The sequence below is a fragment of the Suillus plorans genome (assembly GCF_016647745.1).
Source record: "Suillus plorans strain S12 chromosome Unknown HD556scaffold_3, whole genome shotgun sequence".
In the NCBI taxonomy this organism is placed as follows: domain Eukaryota; kingdom Fungi; phylum Basidiomycota; class Agaricomycetes; order Boletales; family Suillaceae; genus Suillus; species Suillus plorans.
The window spans coordinates 881,961-903,262 of NW_024537387.1; the positions used below are offsets into that span (position 1 = coordinate 881,961).

At 49.8% G+C, this 21,302-nt stretch overlaps 8 protein-coding genes across 8 annotated transcripts; 5 read left to right on the top strand and 3 right to left on the bottom strand.

Moving 5' to 3' along the window:
• Positions 1–91: 91 nt before the first annotated feature.
• HD556DRAFT_1327921 (uncharacterized protein) lies at positions 92–2,190 on the top strand. The gene is made up of 3 exons (XM_041301591.1): positions 92–206; positions 269–1,639; positions 1,703–2,190. The coding sequence occupies exons 2-3, from the start codon at positions 412–414 to the stop codon at positions 2,083–2,085; spliced, it is 1,611 nt and encodes a 536-aa protein (XP_041166628.1). The 5' UTR covers positions 92–206; positions 269–411; the 3' UTR covers positions 2,086–2,190.
• Positions 2,191–6,002, top strand: HD556DRAFT_1327926 (uncharacterized protein). The gene is made up of 4 exons (XM_041301592.1): positions 2,191–2,709; positions 2,775–3,523; positions 3,576–3,640; positions 3,693–6,002. Exons 1-4 carry the CDS (start codon positions 2,342–2,344, stop codon positions 5,931–5,933), a joined length of 3,423 nt encoding a protein of 1,140 aa, XP_041166629.1. The 5' UTR covers positions 2,191–2,341; the 3' UTR covers positions 5,934–6,002.
• Positions 6,003–9,800, bottom strand: HD556DRAFT_1327929 (uncharacterized protein). The gene is made up of 15 exons (XM_041301593.1): positions 9,461–9,800; positions 9,228–9,408; positions 8,946–9,168; positions 8,516–8,850; positions 8,386–8,462; positions 8,115–8,334; positions 7,854–7,994; positions 7,317–7,796; positions 7,174–7,242; positions 7,000–7,117; positions 6,771–6,946; positions 6,618–6,720; positions 6,531–6,566; positions 6,351–6,479; positions 6,003–6,289 (listed from the first exon to the last, which is right to left on the bottom strand). Exons 1-15 carry the CDS (start codon positions 9,517–9,519, stop codon positions 6,174–6,176), a joined length of 2,463 nt encoding a protein of 820 aa, XP_041166630.1. The 5' UTR covers positions 9,520–9,800; the 3' UTR covers positions 6,003–6,173.
• Positions 9,801–12,207: 2,407 nt separating this feature from the next.
• HD556DRAFT_1327939 (aquaporin-like protein) lies at positions 12,208–14,364 on the top strand. Its single transcript, XM_041301594.1, has 11 exons — positions 12,208–12,391; positions 12,457–12,781; positions 12,840–12,867; positions 12,925–12,984; positions 13,034–13,178; positions 13,227–13,302; positions 13,356–13,493; positions 13,562–13,656; positions 13,704–13,738; positions 13,793–13,960; positions 14,015–14,364. The coding sequence occupies exons 2-11, from the start codon at positions 12,578–12,580 to the stop codon at positions 14,203–14,205; spliced, it is 1,140 nt and encodes a 379-aa protein (XP_041166631.1). The 5' UTR covers positions 12,208–12,391; positions 12,457–12,577; the 3' UTR covers positions 14,206–14,364.
• A 299-nt stretch (positions 14,365–14,663) lies between these two features.
• Positions 14,664–16,464, bottom strand: HD556DRAFT_499592 (uncharacterized protein). The gene is made up of 9 exons (XM_041310791.1): positions 15,905–16,464; positions 15,801–15,849; positions 15,698–15,750; positions 15,629–15,645; positions 15,258–15,579; positions 15,186–15,203; positions 15,057–15,132; positions 14,849–15,004; positions 14,664–14,790 (listed from the first exon to the last, which is right to left on the bottom strand). The coding sequence occupies exons 1-9, from the start codon at positions 16,206–16,208 to the stop codon at positions 14,745–14,747; spliced, it is 1,041 nt and encodes a 346-aa protein (XP_041166632.1). The 5' UTR covers positions 16,209–16,464; the 3' UTR covers positions 14,664–14,744.
• An 87-nt stretch (positions 16,465–16,551) lies between these two features.
• On the bottom strand, positions 16,552–17,649 carry HD556DRAFT_1429135 (uncharacterized protein; the record flags this gene model as incomplete). Its single annotated transcript, XM_041304787.1, has 6 exons — positions 16,552–16,622; positions 16,682–16,820; positions 16,867–16,963; positions 17,012–17,130; positions 17,410–17,426; positions 17,637–17,649. 6 exons carry the CDS (start codon positions 17,647–17,649, stop codon positions 16,552–16,554), a joined length of 456 nt encoding a protein of 151 aa, XP_041166633.1.
• A 415-nt stretch (positions 17,650–18,064) lies between these two features.
• Positions 18,065–18,505, top strand: HD556DRAFT_1211470 (uncharacterized protein; the record flags this gene model as incomplete). Its single annotated transcript, XM_041296576.1, has 2 exons — positions 18,065–18,372; positions 18,424–18,505. Coding segments are annotated over 2 exons (390 nt in total), but the record flags the coding sequence as incomplete, so codon positions are not given.
• A 1,280-nt stretch (positions 18,506–19,785) lies between these two features.
• On the top strand, positions 19,786–21,012 carry HD556DRAFT_1429136 (uncharacterized protein; the record flags this gene model as incomplete). Its single annotated transcript, XM_041304788.1, has 6 exons — positions 19,786–19,991; positions 20,043–20,148; positions 20,184–20,318; positions 20,372–20,548; positions 20,648–20,910; positions 20,958–21,012. The coding sequence occupies 6 exons, from the start codon at positions 19,786–19,788 to the stop codon at positions 21,010–21,012; spliced, it is 942 nt and encodes a 313-aa protein (XP_041166635.1).
• Between the last annotated feature and the right edge of the window lie 290 nt (positions 21,013–21,302).

Here is a 21,302-nt window from a genome sequence, read left to right on the forward strand (position 1 = left end):
TGGCTTTCCATAGAACTCTGACTTATAAGCCCCACGTGATCGAAATACACCTGTTATGTTTGGTTATGTTTGCCTCAATGCTCGCCAAATTCTTTCCAGTGCACCTCTGATCAATTCTACTTTGACGTTGTCACCATCGGTCTCGACAGCGAGCTCGACATTTCTTAACTGTTTGTTTATTTTGCTTTAAAACTGATCTCATGCTTGTGAGCGAACTTTTTTGACTCGAAATTCTGTTTCATTGACCCGGATCGCGTTTCCGATCTAGTCATAACTTTGAAATCGTGTTCGATTGCTGTCATCTGGAGTAATCCAACATTCATCGATAAACCCACAAAACAGAAATTTGTTAAGGTGTCACTCTCCATAAATTCCATAACTCAATAACTCACACGGCCTGCAAGTCGCAGCATGATGGATGAAGATGACGAAGACTCTCTCTTTGGCTCTCCGCCCCCATCTTCAGTTAGAGGTAGGTCACCGGCGTCTCCTGCTCAAGCAGCCCAAGAGAGGGGCACAGGCATAACACAAAATGTGGGGGCCATTGCACTTCCTGGTTCCCATATGTCATGTTCTGAACTACCAGCCGACCTACTAGCCTTGCCGTTCGGCGGCTTTAGCACTCGCGAGCTTCCCTCGCATGCGGTGCTAGTGCAAAACACCTTACAAGCGCACCTGACGCAATCGCCTCGTGTTGCCTCATCGGTACCTTTGTCGACATCTCGCCCCTCTTCTAGGGCCATGGGAAAACGGAAAACGACAAAATCGCAAGCAGCAACGCCCCGTCCTGCACCCCCGCCTATACCGTTACCTGGCCCAAATGAACCACTACCTTTCAATTTCTTGCGAAACCAGGAAGCGTTATTAGGCATAGCTGGCCTCGTCGGAAACGTGAAACCCATCAGCCTTCCACAACAAACAGTCCGCGGGTCTACGCCTTCTAACCCTATCATTATTGAGGAATCTGATCCAACGCGCCTGCCTCATGTCGATCTTAATCAGTTCACTGCAGAAGATGCTATCACCTCCCTCATCAGACAGAAAAATATATATCCCGTGTTATCAAGCATCGTGAAACTCCTAGGCAACTCTCCAGCTGCATCCACACAACCACCATCTACTTATGATCGTGCATCTTCGCGCCCATGCAGTGAGCCAGCAACGACTGCTCCACCCCCACTGAAGCGTCGCAAACTCACAAGCGTCCCTGCTGGTGCAGTGGAGTGGGACGTGCCTTACCCATTTCCTGAAGGTGAGGGCCCTGAGGCATATCACGCTACATGGGAGCGGGAGCGTGTGAGGCATTTAATTTCGCAGCTTGTGGAGTCGATCAAGGCTGCCTCTGAGCCATCTCCGCTTGATGTCGATCAGGTACCACCATCTTCTTCGCAGTCATCCTTGCGTGCCTCTGAACCCTCCAGGCGCACATTGTCACCATCTCTTGTATCACCTACAACTACCAATACCTTTCAGCATATAATTCCCGACAGCACCATTGATCCTGCACTTCTTGCTATTTCCGTTCCACCATCAATCACATACAATGCATTTTCTCCGGTTCCAGCACTCGTTCATTCTCCAATCACATCTACTGATTCGTCTGATGGGGCTCTCACCCCACCTGCATATAATGACCAAGGTGCATTGTCTCAAGGTAGTTGGATGGCTAAATGTGCTAACCTATTTCACGCGAATGACGTAGATTCAGTGACTGCTGCCAAAATGTTGTTGCAGTTCGCTGCAAAACCTACTGTACCTCCGCCTACTCCTTCACACATAGACCTTTCACCGGCGGTACTTACGCCATACCCTCAAACTGCTCCATCTCATTTCTCGTCATTGGCACAGCCAGTCTCCCCTCAAATACCTCGCGCGCTGTCGGTCCAATCCACGCATAAATCGACTCCTGTCGTTCCTCGGGGCGCCGGCTTCAAGGCGGTTCATAAAGAAGACATCCTCCAGCGCGCAAGGGAACGTCGCCGACAGATTGTTGGAGAGATAGAGCGGGCAAAAGTGGAGTTATGGGAGACGAGTATTGAGGGAGGGGTGTTGGGACATCTGATGAAGGATCCAACGCTGTCTTAATACAGTTTACTTACGAGATTCAGTGTGTATCGCATGCAGTAGTAGCTCAATCCGTTCCTCGAGCCATGTATTCATGCTATATAACTCCCGCTACGCGCCGCTCCTGAATTTGCATTGAATTGAAGACAGGCAGCTTTTGTGCCACGTGATCCCAACGCGTCGCGTTCGAACTTCGGGGACGTAAACATACCTCAACAAAGGTTCTGCAGGACGCGCTGTCTGGGGTGCACACGACTATCGCCACCATAAAATCGCAATGGCGCCCGCTCGCAATGCCCAGCTTGATCAAGAAAAAGAAGAATATCGTGCTAGCATCGCCGAGGCCCTCCAGGAAGACGAAGATCCGCTTGCTGCCTATGACGACTTTGCCAAATGGACCGCACAGCAGTATCCTGCAGATGACATGACATCTGGTCTCGTCGAGCTACTTGAAGAGATTACCAGACGTTTCAAAGATGATCTGAGGTATAAGGGCGATCTCAGATATCTGAAACTCTGGTCGGCATATGCGAAGCAAGTCGAGAGACCGACCATTATTTACTCATATCTCGTAAAGCATGACATTGGGTGTGTATATGCACTACTTTACGAGGAATATGCGGGAGCACTGGAAAGGGAGGGAAGGTGAGTACCTTGTATACCTGAAGGCTAAGCGCGGGTTAGGTGAACCATTTATCTGCATGATCCAGACACACCGAGGCCGACAAGGTTTTCCGTATCGGGATTACGCGTAATGCTCGTCCAATCGAGAGGCTGAAGAAACGTTATCGCGATTTCCAAGGCAGCCCTTCATCGTCTAAACCCACACCCATCACCTTCCGACCGAGTGGGTCCCAAGAAATCGATGCCCTCCGTCGTAATCCCCTCAAGAACCACAATCCACCACCTGCTTCGTCCTCAAGTACTTCGAACAAATCATCATCCTCTAAATCTAGTACTCCACAAGCCTCCGCGTCGAGCCCTAGAGCTCATAGCCGCTATGCTCCAATGCTCGCTCCTCCTGTCCCAGGGAGGCGCCCAGAGAAACTGCGCTTCAATCTCTCACTGCTTTTCACTGGAGATGGTGTTGAATACAGTGCCGCTGAGGTGCGCGCCCGCTCCATGGGACTTCTCAACAAGAAATGGGGTTCGCCCCCACCTTCAGAGGCACGCGAGACTGTTCGAGTGAATTTTAACGATGACGGCACACGGAGCACGCAGAATATGGGGTACGGGAAGCGCAAGAGTATTGTGACTTTAGGAGAGCCAACTGTCACGATCAATACGAAAGAGGCGCTGGCAGATGTATTTGGAATGTATAACTCCCCGGATAAGACTGTAAAACGGATGATGCCTGGGAGTAAGCATGCGCCTGTGAAGAGGATTGAACCCATGACAGCTGCAACAAGACAGCCACCGTCTGTTGTCCAAGTGGAGGATGAGAATGCTAAGACACCGGGTAAGCAGAAATTCACTTTGTCTTTGGGGCTCATTTATATTATGTCTGAAAGGTGCATTCAAACCCTTCATCGATGAGAACGCGAACCGCAAGGAGAATAGCACCCCTGCGGTAAAGGTGCTAAAAATAAACACTGCTTTCCTTCATTCAATGCTAAATCAGCCGGTAGTTCAAACCCTTCGTGGACGAACCCCCAAAACAATCGTTTGCTACTCCTGACATCGGTCGGCGAGCTCTCACAACGAAGGACAGCACTCCTGCTACCTCTTTTAAACCTCCCGCCACCCTCAAAGCCATCTCAGAAGAAAATTTTGGGCGAGAAAATGATAATGTCAACGTCAAAGCCAGCGTATTCTCGCGCGTCTTCACTCCCGTATCTCAGAAAGAACCTCTCACCCGACCTAACTCACAGGGGGCGAAGGCTAGCCCTCTAAACGAGAACCCGAGTATCTTTCAGGTTCCTGGTTCTAAACAGGAGGCAGCACCATTCGTTGCATTCGTCGACTCCAAAACGCCTTTCAAGGTCTTCAGTCGTCCGCCATCATCGCACGATGGTAGTGAGAACGCAGGACACGTTTTTACCCCGAAGCCGAGCACGTTCAAGGCGTTTATGGATACCGGTACCATTGCCATGTCTGAGAACCAGGTGGAACATGAAGCTCCTCGAGCACCAAGGACGCCGGCGTCCGAGACCTATACCGATGAATCCAGTGATCCCGCAGACGATCCTCAGCAGAACTTTTCCTCGAGTGACGAACCTTTCGAGGATGGCTATATCGAGGGAGAACCTGATGTACCCTTCTCCTCATCTTCAAGCATCAGCGATCAGTTCGAAGAAGAATACGAGGAGCAACCGCAGCCTCTTGGAGGTCGCTTCGGCAGGATAAACGTGATGACGCCCATCACAGAACGTACCTTTGAGTTTAGCACTCGCGGATTCCCCACGCCGCATGGGAATGGTGCAGTCGAGACTGCAGAACAACTTGCTGCGGAGCTGAGAGAGGAAGACGAACGTGAACGAGGATATGTGCACGATGGGGAGGAGTCGGACTCATCATTCGCTTCTTATGACCGACCAGGGTTGGTCCCGCAATACCAGCCGGCAGAATTAGAAGTGATCGAAGAGCGCACAGGGACTCTTAGTCTCTCAGATGCTCTGGCAGTAGTGTCTGCCTTCAGACCGTCGAACCCCTGCAATCCTTTCGACCCTTCAATTATGTCCACACTACTTTCCCTCTTACCTGGAGACGAAGATTTTCACGACCTGCGAGGGCAGGACTCGGGCATGCTCGAGGGTTTACAAAAGTTCGCAGCCAAGAAGAGCAGGCGAGGGAGTGGTTCGAGTTCCAAAGGGTTCGATGACGATGCGTTCATGGTCACCCTGGAAGGAAAGAGACTGAAGGTGGTGGATAAACTAGGCGAAGGCGGCTTTGGAGCAGTATTTACAGCTCGAGATATTTCATCCAAGAATGAAGATGATGAAGACGAAGACGAAGACGAAGACTTGGATGAAGACGATGAGGAGGACGGTTCTTCGATGCTTGCTCTGAAAGTCGTGAAGCCTCGAAACCTATGGGAATTCCACGTCCTGCGCAGAATCCACCGCACGCTCCCTGAACCACTCCGCCATTCCCTCGTCCTACCCTATGCTCTCTACGCGTATCGCGACGAAAGTCACCTCCTTATGCAGCTATGCCCACAAGGCACCCTGCTCGATATCGTCAACCGTGCTGGCACTACTGGCATCTCGCAGCAAGGGGCGTGTCTTGATGAACTGCTCGTCATGTTTTTCACGATTGAGATCATGCGCTTCCTCGAAGGAATGCACAACGCAGGGTTCATCCATGGTGATCTCAAGATTGATAACTGCCTCCTACGCCTCGAAGACGTTACAGGTGGCGCTTCCCTCTCCAGTATATACCAGCCCTCGGGTGAAGGCGGTTGGAAATGCAAGGGCGTCAGGGTCATTGATTTCGGGCGGACGCTCGACACGTCCCTCTTTCCTCACAACCAGCAGTTCGTTGGTGACTGGGCGGCAGACGCACGAGACTGTTTTGAGCTAAGGGAACACCGACCCTGGACATATCAAACCGACTACTTTGGTCTCGCTGGCATCATCTACTGCATGCTGTTCGGCAAATACATCGAAACATCATCCATCACCCCCCACTCCCCTTACAAGGTCACGACGCCGTTCAAACGCTACTGGCAGAATGACTTATGGATGAGGTTATTCGATCTCTTACTCAATCCTTGCCTCGTGCGTTCGGACGGCAAGTTGCCCCTGTGCGAAGAGCTTAGTGATATAAGACATGAAATGGAGGGTTGGCTGCAGCACCACTGCAACCGGAGTAGTAACACGCTCAAGGGACTACTAAAAAAGATCGAGCTTTCAGTGTACACTAAATAAATAACACCTCACTTCACCCATGTTTAGCTGTTTTCTCACATGCATACCTAGCAAATATCTCCCTCGGGTACTCAGTTTTCGGTCCACGCCATCAATTAATGCCAGAGATTGATAGCTACAACATGCGCCCAGAAGACATCTGGACTATGAAACACAACAACAATGACATAACTGCGTGAAGACAGCGGACAACAGATAACGAGGAGAAAAGATGCGGATACCATGCTACCTGTCGCTCAATCATGCATGGCCCACACCACCCATCTGTGGAGGAGCCGGGCCAGCTTCATATGGGTGAGGAGGACCATTCGGCCCTGCAGGCGGCATCATCATAGGGTAAGGGACAGCGTGTTGTACTGCAAGAATGAAAGGAACATTCGTCAATCACAGCAAATTTAAAATTGGATCAACACGCACGTTGTGGGCTTTGGTGGTAGTATGCGTGCGCGTGAGAGGGGATGGGAGTAGGTGGCATGGATGGGCGTGGACCAGCACCGTTGGGTGGGGGAGGGTACGTGCCAGGTGGTGGTTGCATGTATTGTGGTGCTACGACAGAAAGGTCAGCCGAAAGTCAGAGAAATCAAAATGGGTACGCACGAGGCATCTGAGGCATAGGCGATGCGGCATACATGGCTGTGGGATATCATGAGCTGCAGTCTAAGCAAATTTGGAACCTAGACTCACGTTGGCCGTTCGGTGGAATCCCCGGTGGGTACACCATTGGTTGCATGAATGGCGTTGACACATATGCACCAGGTGGTGGTGGAGCCATGCCAGGCATCATGGGCTGAGCGAAATTTGAGAAATATTCCACACGGGAAATAGGGACATGCACACCTGTCCAGGGTAGTATGGGTAGTAGTAAACACGTTGTTCGCCGCCGTCTTCGTATACAGGGTGTGAGACGGGCGGCGGACCGGGTGGCGCAATGTGGACGGGTTGCTGAGGCGATTGGTGTTGCAGGGGAGGGAACATATGCATGTAACGCTTGCCACTGTAAGGCCAGATAGCAGCTGCAGCGGAGAGCCATCAGATTGTATCCTCAGCAAGAGGGTGCAGCACGCACTGATTTGGTTCGCCTCCACGACTTTGTTATGCTTGAATGGGTTGAAATCATCCTTGATATGAACCGCTCCTTTCTTCATGATCTTGGCGCCAAAGAATGGATTGGGTGTAGGAGGTGACTAAGGGAGCTGAGTTAATTCACAATCGACATTCATAATTCAGATGCTTGATTCACCGATTCAGCAGGCTTAGCCTTCGGTGACGCGGAGGCTGACGTAGAACTCGGAATCGGAGACGTAGGACCCTAATCACGCAGACCAGTTAGTAACATGGGATCCAAAATCCAACAGTCAATATTACAGAAGAGAATGTAGTTGCCTTTGGATTGGGCCTGAACGACGAGGCGTTCGCATTGAGCCTGTTTGCGGTGGTGGTGGGCGACGTAGGCACGGCAGCGCCGTTCGTTTGGGCCGCCGGGCCAGGCAATGGCGTGGTTGAGCGCCTCGCGCCTTTGAATGGGGGGATGGGCTGTATGTACATATTGACCGCGTTCTTCTTGCCGAGTTCACTGGGCTTCGTAGCAATGGGTTTGGCGACAGAGGCGGAGGTACCAGCGACGGGCGCCTTTGGGATGGCGGGCGGAGCAGGAGTAGGCTTCGCGGTTGCCGGAACGATCTTGTTAGAGGTGGAAGTCGGCATACGAGACACGCTAGGGGACGTATTAAGAGTAGCAGTGACACCGATGGCACGAGCGGTGGTCGAGGCAGCATCCACTGAGGCCTTCTCCCGAATCTGTCGCTGTTTCTCTTCATCCTTGGCAAGAATAGGGACCAAATCATCCGGGATGGGCTTGTTCAACTAGATGGAGCTCAATAATTGAAACCAGTAATAGAAAGAAAACACCACAACACTGACCTTGAACGTCTGGCTAAATTTCAGCAGCTCAGCCTTCCGTTTGTCCATCTCACTCTTAACAAGCGCCTGCTTCTTTTGCGTCAAGCGCTGTCTCTCATTCGTCACAAAGTCACGGAACGCCGGCAATGGATCCGCCGGGGGCTATCATCAACCACAGCAAAGGAGTGATCGTCAGCAACCCATCAATCTCAACCCATCAAACGCCGTAGCACAACAATCCGAATCGAAACAAACAGATCAAGATCGGAAGGGGTTGCATACCTTATTAGAAGCCGATGATGTTGATGGTGCAGGAGAAGGAGACTTGACAGCAAGAGGCGCAGCGTCCTTTGCAGCAACAGGGGTACCGTCGGGGCCATTGACAGATACTTTAGGAACATCTTTTGGAGGAGGACTCGTTCCCGAGGCTGGTCCAGTGGCCTGTAGTTTGCGAGCACCTGGTGGAACGTAAGCGTTCTGCCCTCGAACAACAGCACCAAATCTAGAAGCAATGACATCAGACAAATGCAGACCTGACACCGGATGGACATACTTGTCTTCCTCGTTCACGCCGCTATCGTCAACATTCAAATTCCTTTCCTCTGCTACGTGAGGATTGTTTACAGCGCCCTATCAGAAGAGTTAGCCCATATTAAGATAAACCTAAAACACCTCAGACATACGTTCAATATTTCGCTAGCAATGCGCTGAGCCTTGCGCTCCTTCTCTTTATAATCAGCAGCCGTCCGATCCAACTTAGTGGTGTAAACCTCCTCGTCAAAAGTAGTCGTAACGCCGAACATTTGTTCATTAGCCGCGAATTGATCCCAAGATGTATTAGCGCCCGAGCCTGGGCCAAAGGTGACTTCATCGCTGAGACCCTCATGATGCACACCCGCTGGAGGTGGAGAGCTAGCAGCAACAGCAGCAGATGCAGCAGATGCAATTGGTTGCCATGCTTGGAGTTCCCGTTCACGGGCTGACTTGTTCTTGCTGATATCCGCATCTGTTCTGAAAGCTATTCCACAGCAAGTATGGAGATCAGCATCAAGGATTCAGGGTTGTGGGATCAGCTTCCTGTAGAAGAGCAGGAAGCTAATGCAATGTACTCACAGTCACCATTTGGAACTGGCATCTTAGCGTCAGCGGGACCGGACTGCCAAGTGTCGATGTTAGTGGAGGGGATGAAAAATGACTCCTTGAGTGGTGCGCCAGGCTTTGAAATCTCCTTGACGTCCTTGAGGATGATACCACTGGTATCACCCTCACTAGCAGTAGATGAAATGACGCCCTCATATCGCTGAGCAGTTTTGGTGGTCAGGGTAATAGTTGTGCCCTAAAAATATAACCGTTAGTGAACGAATTTGCGCGGGGACGAGAAGAATGGAAACACACAGTAAGACCAGAAAGAATATGAAGAGGACGGTCCTGGGTAGGGTCGTGAATGCGAGAGCCATTAGTCTGAGCACCTAGTGGAGGGAAGCCCCCCTGATTAGCTGAAGGAGGGAGACGAGCCGGATTGTTCGTAGGTGATAACGTGGAATTTGGCCTTGTGCCGGTCTGCCAAGCAGGACGACTGAATGGAGGTCAATAGATGTATTAGGTAGGTGTAGTGTGATAGGACTTACCGAGGAGGATCTGCCATTCCCTTCCCTCTTGGTTTAGGCTGGCGAGCGGTAGTTGCCATCTGTGAATCCGTTGAAAAAGTAATGAAATAAAGTGAACACAAGTAATGAAATGCAGCAGACAGATAGGCTACGACGAGGACGCGACTAAAAGCCGCTTGCCCACTGTGAGTTAAAACCTAAGCTTAAGCTCTGCTTGTTTTGTTTAGAAAAAGAAAAGTGAAAGAAGAAGAAAGGTACCAGCTGCTGTCTTGAAGCTGGCGCTGTAGGAGAAAAAGCGAGCTAACCCAGAAGCTTCAACGTCGGAGACGGCGTCGACGGTGAGTCGTCAGTCAGTTCAAGAGTCAATATCCTTGAAACCCAATACACCCGCGGGAAATATCTAAATCATGCTCCCCGGATACCCCGATCTTGTAAAATTCTACCAAATCTTAAAATCATTTCAATGAACACTGCCTACACCACAGCTTTCTCTATTTCTTCAATCAACCGTCCATTTCCGTCTCGAAACACACTCATTGCTCCTCGATGATCATCTCTCCAGGCTCAAACACAGCATACCCGGAGTTTGAATATCGCTCTCGGGGTCCTTACCACGAGGAGTTAGCTCTCTTCAAAGCTCTAGAACAACAATCATGCACACAACGCCCTGCACCAGATTCACCAACAGATAATACCAGACTGACAGAGTCCGCTCCGGCTCGCCAAGCGGGACCATTTTGATGCATCGCGACGCGATCGCTTCTTCGACATGACATGTCAACATAATAATAGTCAGCGAGCTCAGAAACATCCATGGAGAGGAGAAATCGCACCGGTTGAGAATAATAAAATCAATCGAACTTGTCACAGCTCACCCAGCGGGTTATTTTGTGTGATACTTGGAGGTGTCCCGAGGGGAATTGAAAAGCGAGAGGGGTCCGCAGCTTGGGCTCTAGGGTGTATGTGACTCCCTGACTGTTATCCCTGGCCGAATAGCGTGGGACGGAACCGCAGGCAGAGGCAATCTATCAAAAGGCCGCCAGTGGATTGATTCATTGAAGCTGCTAGTCATCGACCAAACTCACACCCAAAATTCCGGAGAGATAGCTGCCCTGACATAAAACTTATGTTAAAACGTCCAAGAACCAAACATGCAATGACCTGATGAAAGGATGAGTGAGTACCAAAGTTGCGCCATAAGCGACCGCTTGGAAACAGTCCAAGATAAAGAGACATGCCGTAATGGCACAAGCATATATAGAACTTATATTGCTTATATGACCCTTCGAATTGGCCTCATGGCCTGAGGACGCCCCAGAAGACGCGAAGCTGGTTACGGACGTTCAATTCATGGATCCCGCTAAAGTGGTATGCACGTTGCCTGTATTGAATTGTCAACCCAAACGAACACGTAGGGTTCTGAAGCGAGAGATACAGCTGGGGGGAGAGTCCCAGTCCCAAAGCAGCGCACTTTTCTACGGCACAAGAAAGAGGTGCCATCGGAGTACACCGCCGCTATGCCATTTCGCGTATAAACCCAAATTGCAATCAGAAATAGATCACAAGGAGCGCATAGAATGTGGCTTCTAAGGATCACGTGAAGGAAGGCGATGGACGGTGAGACCTCTTGCCTAGGAGATAGAGCTTTTGCAAGGAAAACTTCCATCATCTATTTGTGTGCTTCTTAGCTTTGAAAAGAACGAGTCCGACCGATGATACTATTATCCGGAAAACTTTCCAAACTTGTATGTTTTAGCGTGTCAGCCCGTCAGTAGCGCGGAACGCGCACATGTACAAGAACGCGATCTTCTAACAGCGTTTGCGCTCACGTCAAACACGACATGGCGCATAAAACCAACAGGAATGGGATATGTCACTTGTCATTCCGTTTCCGCGTCGTACCCGAAGATATTTGTCGCCGAGGAACATATCGCAGGAGGAAGAGCGGTCCGATGAGATAAGAGATAAATACGCTTGGCCCTTTGGGTAGAACAGATTCCTGTTACCGTTAGGAATACGCCATGACGAGCGGAAAGTTCGAGTAGCGGTTGCCACTGCTCTGTTGCGTTGGTCACGTCTGAAAGATATCTAGTTCATTGCCCACCAGTTACTGATCGGCAGGTCAAGCTGAAGGCAATAGACTTTCTATGTACAATTTCCGCTTGGGTTGTGAAGAGAATGTACCGGTCGCTGAGTTCTCGGACGTGGATGAATGACATATTCCGGTTCGTCATCAAATACCGAATTTCCATAAGTGCGGAATGTGAGGACCGTAGAAGTGATTTTTTTCTTGTGTTCATAAACGGGACGCCCTCTAATGATGATTGCGATTGACCTACACGGGCTTTGGCTGCTCCGGTGGGTCATATCTTGTCCAGGTAAAGACCAAACATTTTGGGAAGTCATGGTATGACCATGATTCATCATTGACGCGTCACGAACGGCCAGGTATGCCCGTGGTTTTCCTGACCAGACCGCGTCAGAGGGTCAGTCATAGGTGATATTCTGGGGTCAAGTAATCTTACAGTGCCATGGTGATGGAGGGTGGCAGCACGCAAGCATCTGTATCTGCCACGTATACTGCCGCACAAGTCAGCGTCAACACGTCAGACGACAATTTGTGTCCTTGCAATGGAGGCTGGAGCCACCGTGAGTGACGACGAAAGATTTTGGGTTTTCGTTCCGGATGAGGGTCTCCAGGGGCGATGATTATCAAACATATCCATTTATTCTTTCCGTTCTCGGCCAAGAAAATTTGAACGAGATCAGCTCTATTCTTGTTGTTTACTATTACAGCGTGCATTCGCAAACCCCATGACCCTTGCACATATGGCTGCTGAACGCTAAATCATACTGGTGACCTCGCGCTAATTCAAGTGAATCCCAGCCAATTCGTTGCAAACTCGCAAGAAGCTCTCCTCGGAAGAAGTTATTCAAACTTGCGGGGAATCTGTGAGCCTACTACATATGACGATCGTCCAATTCATAGCCGAACCTCACGCGTCAAACTCGGTCAGATCGTCGATCGATTGACAGCCTGCTACATTGCGTTGCATCCGGCGCTTGATTCCTAGTAAATGCATCTTCTCTCATTTCTGAGTCTGGATAGTCTGCACCTGGAATGGTAGTATTCGCCTCATGGGTTCTCACTGGGACCCTGGCAATAAAAGGCCCTTCGACTTGTTCCTAACCTCAGGCTTCGTTCGCTCTTTCACAGCTACAGCCATGTCACACTCCAAAGTTTACCTGAGTGACATTGCCCCAAGGCCTCGCTGGATGACCTCTTGGGAGAGGCTCAAACACAGGGAAGCACACTGGCTCGTGGAAATCGTTGCAGAAATGGTATCTCCTGCCTTCTGTCTGTCATGGCATCCTCAGTTGGCTAACATGCTTCGTGTAGATGGGGGTGTTTCTTTACGTCTATGCGGGTCTGTTCGTTTGACTAGCGCTCGTCTCCCCACTCACGATTCCCGTTTGGTATGCAGGTCTGGGAGCCACTGCTGCATTTATTGTAGGATCTCTCGCAGGGAATAGTGGATTGGGATGTAAGTCTCTACCTTTTTATCCAAGAATTTGTTCACGGCGACCCCACAGCATTATATACGATTGGTTTCGCCTACTCCATGGGCGTCGTGTTTGCCATCTCACTTTGTGCCGCGACCTCAGGAGGTCACTTCAATCCAGCCGTCACAATTGCATCGGTTATCTTCCGAGGCTTTCCCATACACAAAGCAACCAGGTTCGTGATAATCATCGTGCTCTTCAACATCGCTGATGTATTCCTTAGATATATCATAGCACAGATTCTGGCAGGTTACATCACCTGCTTGATCGTCTATGTCCAATGGAAAGATTTGCTCCTGGTACGTAGAATACCGAAATATGCTCGATATTTCGCGGTCTTACTTCTCCAAAGGCTGCAGAGAAGATCCTGGTTGAAAAAGGCTTGTACCACAGCATGATGTTCTCCAGCGCTGGGCCAGCCGGTGTGTTCGGTCTATATGTCACCCCTGGGACGAACCTGGCCCGCGTGTTTATGAATGAATTTGTCACTGTGAATATTCTTATTCATATCCAACTTTGAGCCGAGTATACGTATCTTATCTTACTATCATTTCGTAGGACTTCCTCATCGGCCTTGTCATTTGGGCCACCCTGGACCCCACGAACCAGATGATCCCACCAGCAGCCGCACCTTGGCTCGTCGGGATGGCATAGTACGCATCATGATTATGTCCTCTGTCAATATTAACGCTCTCCTCAGTGCCGTTGCAGTCTGGGGGTACTCGCCTACCGCAAGTAAGTCCCGCACCACATATTCTTATTTTTTCTTGATCTGACTTTCCGGTTCAGTCGCCGCCAACACCGCCCGTGATGTCGGTGGACGCCTCATGGCCATAACCATCTGGGGAAGCCGAGCCTCAGGAGGGACATATGCAGCTGTCGCCGCGCTGACGAATATCCCAGCCACGATTCTCGCCGCTCTGGTGTATGAGCTGTTCTTGGGATCTGCAACGCGGAGTAGGTATATTCTCTTCACATAAGACGCACTGCTGATGGCCTGTCCTCTTGCAGCGCTTACACCGCACCACATTCATTTCCTCCGCGCTCACAAACAGTACTACGAGGACAACAAACTCGCACCATACGGGTACCTCGAAGGGCTTAACCCACGACGCGGCGACCGAGCGGAATCATTCGAATTAGACATGGGGGGGAAAGCGCGAGAGATCCGGATCGACAATATATCTGAAGACCGTGTTTAGAATCGATGGGCAACGAGGCTCTCGAGGGAACACCGCTTGTACGTACTAAATTATAAGACGTGCATGATGATACTTTTGTATGACCAATAATCAGTTTCGAAGTCTTGTAAAGTTAGTGTGTTTGACATACATTGCCCAATCCATGATGTTCGCCGTGCAAGGTCTTGGGGGTCTGAGAGGTTCGTTTTCAGAGATATTTGGGTTTCAGATGCAGCTGCAGCTGCAACATGCAGTGCACGATCAACCATTCAATGAAACTGCCGAAATCTGCGCCTATCAGCAAGTTCGTGCCCATGCGTACTCATCAAGTTGCTCTGTTGTTGCGCTTAGCATATCTACCAGATTTATTGAGCCACGTGTCAGTGGGTGTTCTTTAAGTTATCGACGATGCACCGCGGTGAACGGCGGCAGGAGAACTGCAATTGCAAATGATAGTACCAGTATACCAGATACCATAACAAATACTAATAAAGTTAGCCGATTCTGAATGGCTCAGTTCGCCTGTGTACCAGTGTGGATGTAAAGGAATCCCGAAAAATTTACAGCTTCGAACTCATAGAGGGCTCATCTGAAACTTTAACAACTCTGTATTGCCATATCAGTCTTCTAAGCATATAACGAGGAAAAGACGGAAGATACGCACAATTTTCCTACATTCGCCCCAGAGAAGAGCATAGGCAGCGCACTCGGAGCATTCTGGAGACCTTCGACGATGTGAAACTTGCTTTTTATCGATCCATCAGCAAGTCCAGCTGCTATCTTCTTGACAGCCACCGGATACTGGTCGGCATAATCGAAACTATGAAGAAAGTCAGTAATGTGGTAAAATAATGGTCCTCACTCGCACATACACGATGAAGCCTTGCATCTTGGCACGTTGTGATATGAGCGTCATATACCCCTTAAGACCTTTGGGTTGTGGATCGTCTAGCACACAAGTGATGAGCTTTCAAACCTATAGGTTTCATGAAAACGCTCACTGTAAGCGGATATACCCCCTGCATTTGCACGTCAATACAAGTCCTTGCAGCTGTAGAAATGATGTCACGGACCACACAAAACAATCCTCGCATTTTGATTCAGCCTCGAGAGTGCCAATTCAAGTATGTCGCCTCCAACGTTGTCAAAGTACACGTCCAAATACCCAACAACCTTCGCAAAATCCTCACGGAAAGTAGGGCTCTTGTAGTTGAGCGCTTTATCTACGCCCAAGTCGCTCTCAAGCCAGGCACATTTGTCTGATGTACCTGCGATGCCAATCACACGCGCGCCGGCCTGCTTTCCGAGCTGGCAGACGAGGGCACCGACTGCACCAGCAGCACCCGATACGACTAGTGTTTCACCGGCTTTCAGCTGGCCGACGTCGTAAAGGCCCTGTAACTTCATCAGTACGCTGTGACGCGGCGGCAGGAGCGGAACGGACAAAGTATGCAGTCATGCCTGTTGGTGGACGTGAGATTTGCTAGCACATATGTAAGGTGAAAAGTCAGACCTGTCATGCCCAGAGTGTTCAAAAAGTCCAAGGACGTCGTTCCCGGAGGTGGCCTGTGATTCGTGGTATAAGGACATAATACCGATGCAGAAGGAAGTCTTACGAGATCTTCTCCATTGACTCGTCATCCGCAACTGCATACTCTGTCCATCCTACGCGTAACATAAGGATGAGGTTGGGAGAAAAGAACCGTTCGCGTAGACGCACCAAACCTTCCTTGGACCAGGTCTCCCTTCTGAAACTTGCTCCCCTCGCCCACGCTCACTACGACACCGAGCCCGCCCGAACGCATCACCTCCCCAATTTTCACTGGAGGGACGTAACTTCGCACGTCTCTGAGCCACCCACGCATGGCAGGGTCCAGTGAAATGTACGTGACTTGGACTAGAGCTTGACTCTTGCCGACATGGAGTTCATCGAACGCCTTCGTCTTGGACTCGAACGTATCTGGGAGAATGTCTGCGACGGGGCGTTCGCGAAGGACGATCTGCTTGAAGGTATTGGGAGACATGGTGAACTGTTAAATTTTAATCGTGTCATTGGAAGTTATGGATCAACTCGTCCTTATAAATCAGCACATGCGAATCATGTCCGGGTGCCGGCTCGCTCAAGAATCACGATATTCTACGTACAAAATTCGGACCGCGCGGGGTATATATGTGTCATCTCGCCCTTACATATATACAATTTCCAAGTACGATGTATACCACATAGATTAGTAACACATTATGTCCATGTGAATGATTCATCGCGAGAGAACGCTGTGACGGTAACCTGCTGTAGCGTACGTAGTGCCTGGGCCTGAACGTTTGAACTATCAGACAGCTCGGTAGTTACAGTCCTTACTCATAATGTCATGAGCGGTGAACCTTTGGGGCAGGAAGAAGGCCTAATAGTCCAAACGTGAGTGCATACAAGCCTGACGCTGAAATACAAAACCGAGATCACGTATATCATCGGACAGATTATTGTTCATGAACTTACCCCCTACTACTCCTTCTAGGTATCCCAAACTAGACCACCTCCCAAGGGTAAAGGACAGAAGTGACCAGCCAACCAAGATCGCAGTGGTCAAGATTGGAATGACAGAAGAGAGTATTCCAGAGTCTCGCCAAGACTGGTACTGAGATATTGTCAGTTATGCGACTACAATATTGAAAAGAACTGACATCTGGTTCGAGGCCATGTATCCACGGTACCAGAAGGACGTAGAGGAAAAGTATGATCACAAGTCCTTCAAAGCCTATGGAAGTAAAGGCAAATAGTCTGATCAACCGTAAATATTTATTGAGAAACTTGTCGATTGTGGCCCACCTTCCCCACTGCCCTTTTACACCTTGTCTGGTTAACAACTCCAGAAAGACGCGATGGGTGTTGAATGCATACGTGATTGCAGCTCCGGGGATGATAAATTTGAGCTGACGAACGGTATGCTTGGAAATCATTCTCCCGATAGATTTTATGGACATTTTGAAAGAGTATGATGTGCGACCGGAGCAATGACACGATGCCTACATTGCGTATTCGGATTCAGCGGGTTTCGGAAGCTGTCAACTTATTACTAGTAAGTGAGCATGCCACCGCAGCTTTCCAAACACTGACTTGTTAGTTACACAAGCAACTACTACTAGTGAACGTTTGGCTTTGATCGATGCTGATGGTCCCTGAGAAAGATCATGATGACCACTTAGGACGGTACTGTATATTGTCACCGAAGTCGGGTGTTTGTCTAAACGCGACATCATCATGAAGGTGACCAGTGACCATCTACTAGGCTTAGTAGCTATGCGGCCGTGGTACCAAAGAGAAGTCTGGTAAAGACTTCAAACGATGTGCTCAGAGAGGCACAGCCGTGATTCTCCTGCCACAACTTCTCGTCCCTGGATCCAAGAAAGATGACAGAATTGTCAGGGCTTTATATCAGCATTCAACTCCCAACTTGGACCTGACATTCGATCTACCGAGAAGTAGTTGTAATGGGTCTGGACTCTGCCTCCAGCTGCCTGTAAGTGCTCTCGGACTCTTTTATCCGTGGCCGAGACCACCGGTGAGCGGTCGCGAGGGACTTTGAGACACCGGCCACAGCAAGTTACTTGTTTTTCTGCTTCTGGCGTAGCCTATCCCATGCACTTACCACCAACGAATAGGATCATTCCTTATTGCTGTACAAATCTGCACCGATCTCCGCCACTTTTATTCGAATGCCCCTCTAGTTGGGAGCATTCAAGACATACCTCATGTCAAGCCTGACTCACCTTCACTGAATGGGCAAGAATTATGGTAAAAGCTTCCCGTTTTTCCAAAACCATGTATTTTCATGTCCTTGTGCACAGTGCGCAGGTGATATGTCGCATATCAGTGTTCTGGGGTATGCACATCGTCGCGCTGAACTCCGTCAAAAGTGCGGTGGAAATGCTGGACAAGAAGAATTCTATATACTCTAACCGTCAGGTTGCTCCTAGTATGAGTGGCGAGCCGGAACTTATGGGCTATTCGCAAACTATGGCTTATCTCCAATACGGCGAACGCTTTCGCTCGTTCCGCAAGAATTGCCACCGCATCTTTGGCAGTCGCACTGCCTTGGTTGCCTACCACCCCATCGACGAGATGGAGACCTGCAGATTCCTAAAGCGTGTACTCACGAAACTCGATCGACTGCAAGCATACGTTCGACGGTGTGTATTTTGTAGTACTACTACTGTTAGCTTGATCTTGATTTTTTATAGCACTGCTGGTGCTGTCATTCTGTGCATTTGTTATGGTTATGAAGTAAAGGAGCATGGTGATCCTCTCGTTGACATGGCATAATGCGCTGTAGACCAATTCTGTCGGTATGGCCCCACTGATGAGACTTCCTTGCTCTGGTTCTGCTTTATGCTCTATGCTCGGTGCTCGGTACTCTGCTCTATGCTCTGAAAATGAAAAGGAAAAGAGAAAATTGGGACGCTCTCGCTCTGTTCACCAGTTGGGAGTGGGCTCTGCTAAATGCGTGCGCTGGACTCTACAACAAAGTGATGCCTTGCTACTGCTGCCGGAACTCTACCTAGCGCGCTCCAAACACCGCCAAACAACCTCTATGACCTAACCTCCTCCCTAGGGGTCCCCCGCTCCAACGTCGATATATATTCTCAACTTGAAATACGATGACATGTGGAACAGCACAAGCGATTGTAATTTTGGTGGCAAAAGTTGTTAGCGCTTTGGTCACGAGCGTATGGTTACCATGGGGTGCAGGAGCAGGCATGGGCTTCATCAGCTTCCTATTTTGCGTTGCACGTATCGTGGTTGCCGTGCTGCTAGTTATTTTGACTCCAACTGTAAGGATACCTGTCTCCGTGAAGTCCAATGCTAACAGCTCGTTCAGATTTCAATAGGCGCAGGCGGTTGGGTAGCCTATGGCACACTGATCGTCCTTTGCCTTGTTTATCTTACGTTGTTTCTGATTCTTGTTATCAAAATCATCGAAACTGTTGTGCGCATTCTTGGTCGGGTCGGCTTTGATCACTCCAGACGGATTGATCGGTGTGCTTTCTCTTCTCGGATGTTGCGGGCCATGGAGAGGTGGTCGCGAACGAAGACACTACAAAGCCACGGAAGTACGACATTCACCCGTGGCTCGAGACTCTTTCGCTGCACGTGATTCATCTCCCTATGTGCCACCCAACACATCTTTCGCGCAGAAAGACAAAGGTTCCAGCTCCTCTCATCATTCTGGTGGGCCCCCGCCATCAGTATTGCGACCCGAGCATGCTTTGCAGCCTTACAGAGAGGGATAGTATTGCAGGTACAACCACGTATGCAAGAACATAAAAGTATCTTCTTACTAACCCATATCACACAATTTGTTTTTGTTCTGCAATTATCCTCGCTGTCACGGTTGCTGCGTTGATCCATCAGTCTCCGCCACATCGATGCGACGGCGCTGACTCGGAGAAATGTCCCCAATCGACCAATTGGCATATGCATGTGCTTGTATTCCATGGTATGTACATGATGATGATTTGATTCACGGGGGCTTTACATTGGACCTTATAAACGTTTGAACCTTGACTCCGGATGCCCGCATACTCTATAGATCAACGGCCACAATGCTACCCTTGCTGGACGGCCTGCGTCTCCCCACAACCAGGGTACTACTCACAACCGAGACCTTCGCTTCTCGAGTCCTTCCACCACTCGCATATAGCTTCCCCACAGCTTTTCTTATGCTGCTGCCCCGAACGCAGCCAGTCCGCATTGCGTTGTGGCCCATCACCGCGATCCTTGCATTTCGCGCGGCAACATCGCTAAACATGTCCATGGGGCAACCGGAACTCGCCTTTTTGAATATGCAGCTGCAAGTGAGTTCATGTATTCACATTAATTGCCACACCGTTCAACTTATCTCTCAGCTATCCATGTTTTTTATTGCAGCACGTACTTTTGAATGGACCAGACGAAACCTTTTGTTTGTACGTCTCGCCGATCGTCAACCGACGTGCCAAAGCGGAATTTAGTGCTCGACACAATTGATTTAGTATGCAACCCTCGAGGCTGTGGCTGGGACTGGTCGCAGGGACTGTACATCCCGCCTGAGACACATCCTACATCCTCACGATTGGCCTTTGCTACATCCGCCCTAGTCTCTGGTCTAATGCACTATTTCTTTGTGGCGCGATTCACTCTGCCGTGAAGTCTTTCTCTCCAGAAACATCTGGATCTGTTGATGGTGGTACCATCTTCGACGACTCACTCCCCACACACCCCCGTTATTTACGATCGAGCATCATCGCGACGCTATGCGCATTCACCATCTACTCATTACTCCAAGCCAATTACGAGATCACCGTAGTCATCTGCGTACTATATATTGTGATATATGGCCTTCTACTTTCTTCACCGGTTCACTGATGAATGCCCCCCCTCATTCGACCCTCCCTGGCGCGCCACCTCTCTGAGAGAATTCTGGAGCCGTCGCTGGCATCAGTGGTTGCGTCAGATATTCATTTTCCTCGGGGGAAACCCACTTGCTCTATTCTTTGGGCGTATCGGGGCGTCATGGGCGCGTTTCTCGTCTCTGGGTTTATTCACCACCTCGCAGTACGACCCATCGACCCATCCTCGGAGATGTGGCGCATGGTGCTGCCATTTGGGATGATGGGAACTGGGATGGTCATTGAGCGTGCTGTTGCGGGGAATAAAACAGGTGGCTGGATAGGATGGATGTGGACAATGTGCTGATTAGTGTTGTGGGGGAACGTGCCGGGGATGGGTGGGCAAGAACTGGGTTACTTGGGGGTTCGAGTACGTTGGATAGTGCGACGCCTGTAAGGTAACCGATTGAGCGGCTAGTGAGGACGTTTGATGAGTATCTGCATGCTATTAGCAGAATTAGCAGAAAACCGCGATGACAGAAATCTGTAGACATTCCAGTAGCTGATACTCAAATTGTGAGATATGAGAGCAGCTAGTCCAATGCAAATTTCTGAATGCTAGTGGACGATGTTCATCGAAATACGTAGTCAGTCCCATGCAAATTGTCTAGGTATACGCCCCGTTTCAAAAGCGGTCACACACTGACACATGCACTTGGATCTGAACTCGGCATCTCGTCCCTATAACCGGT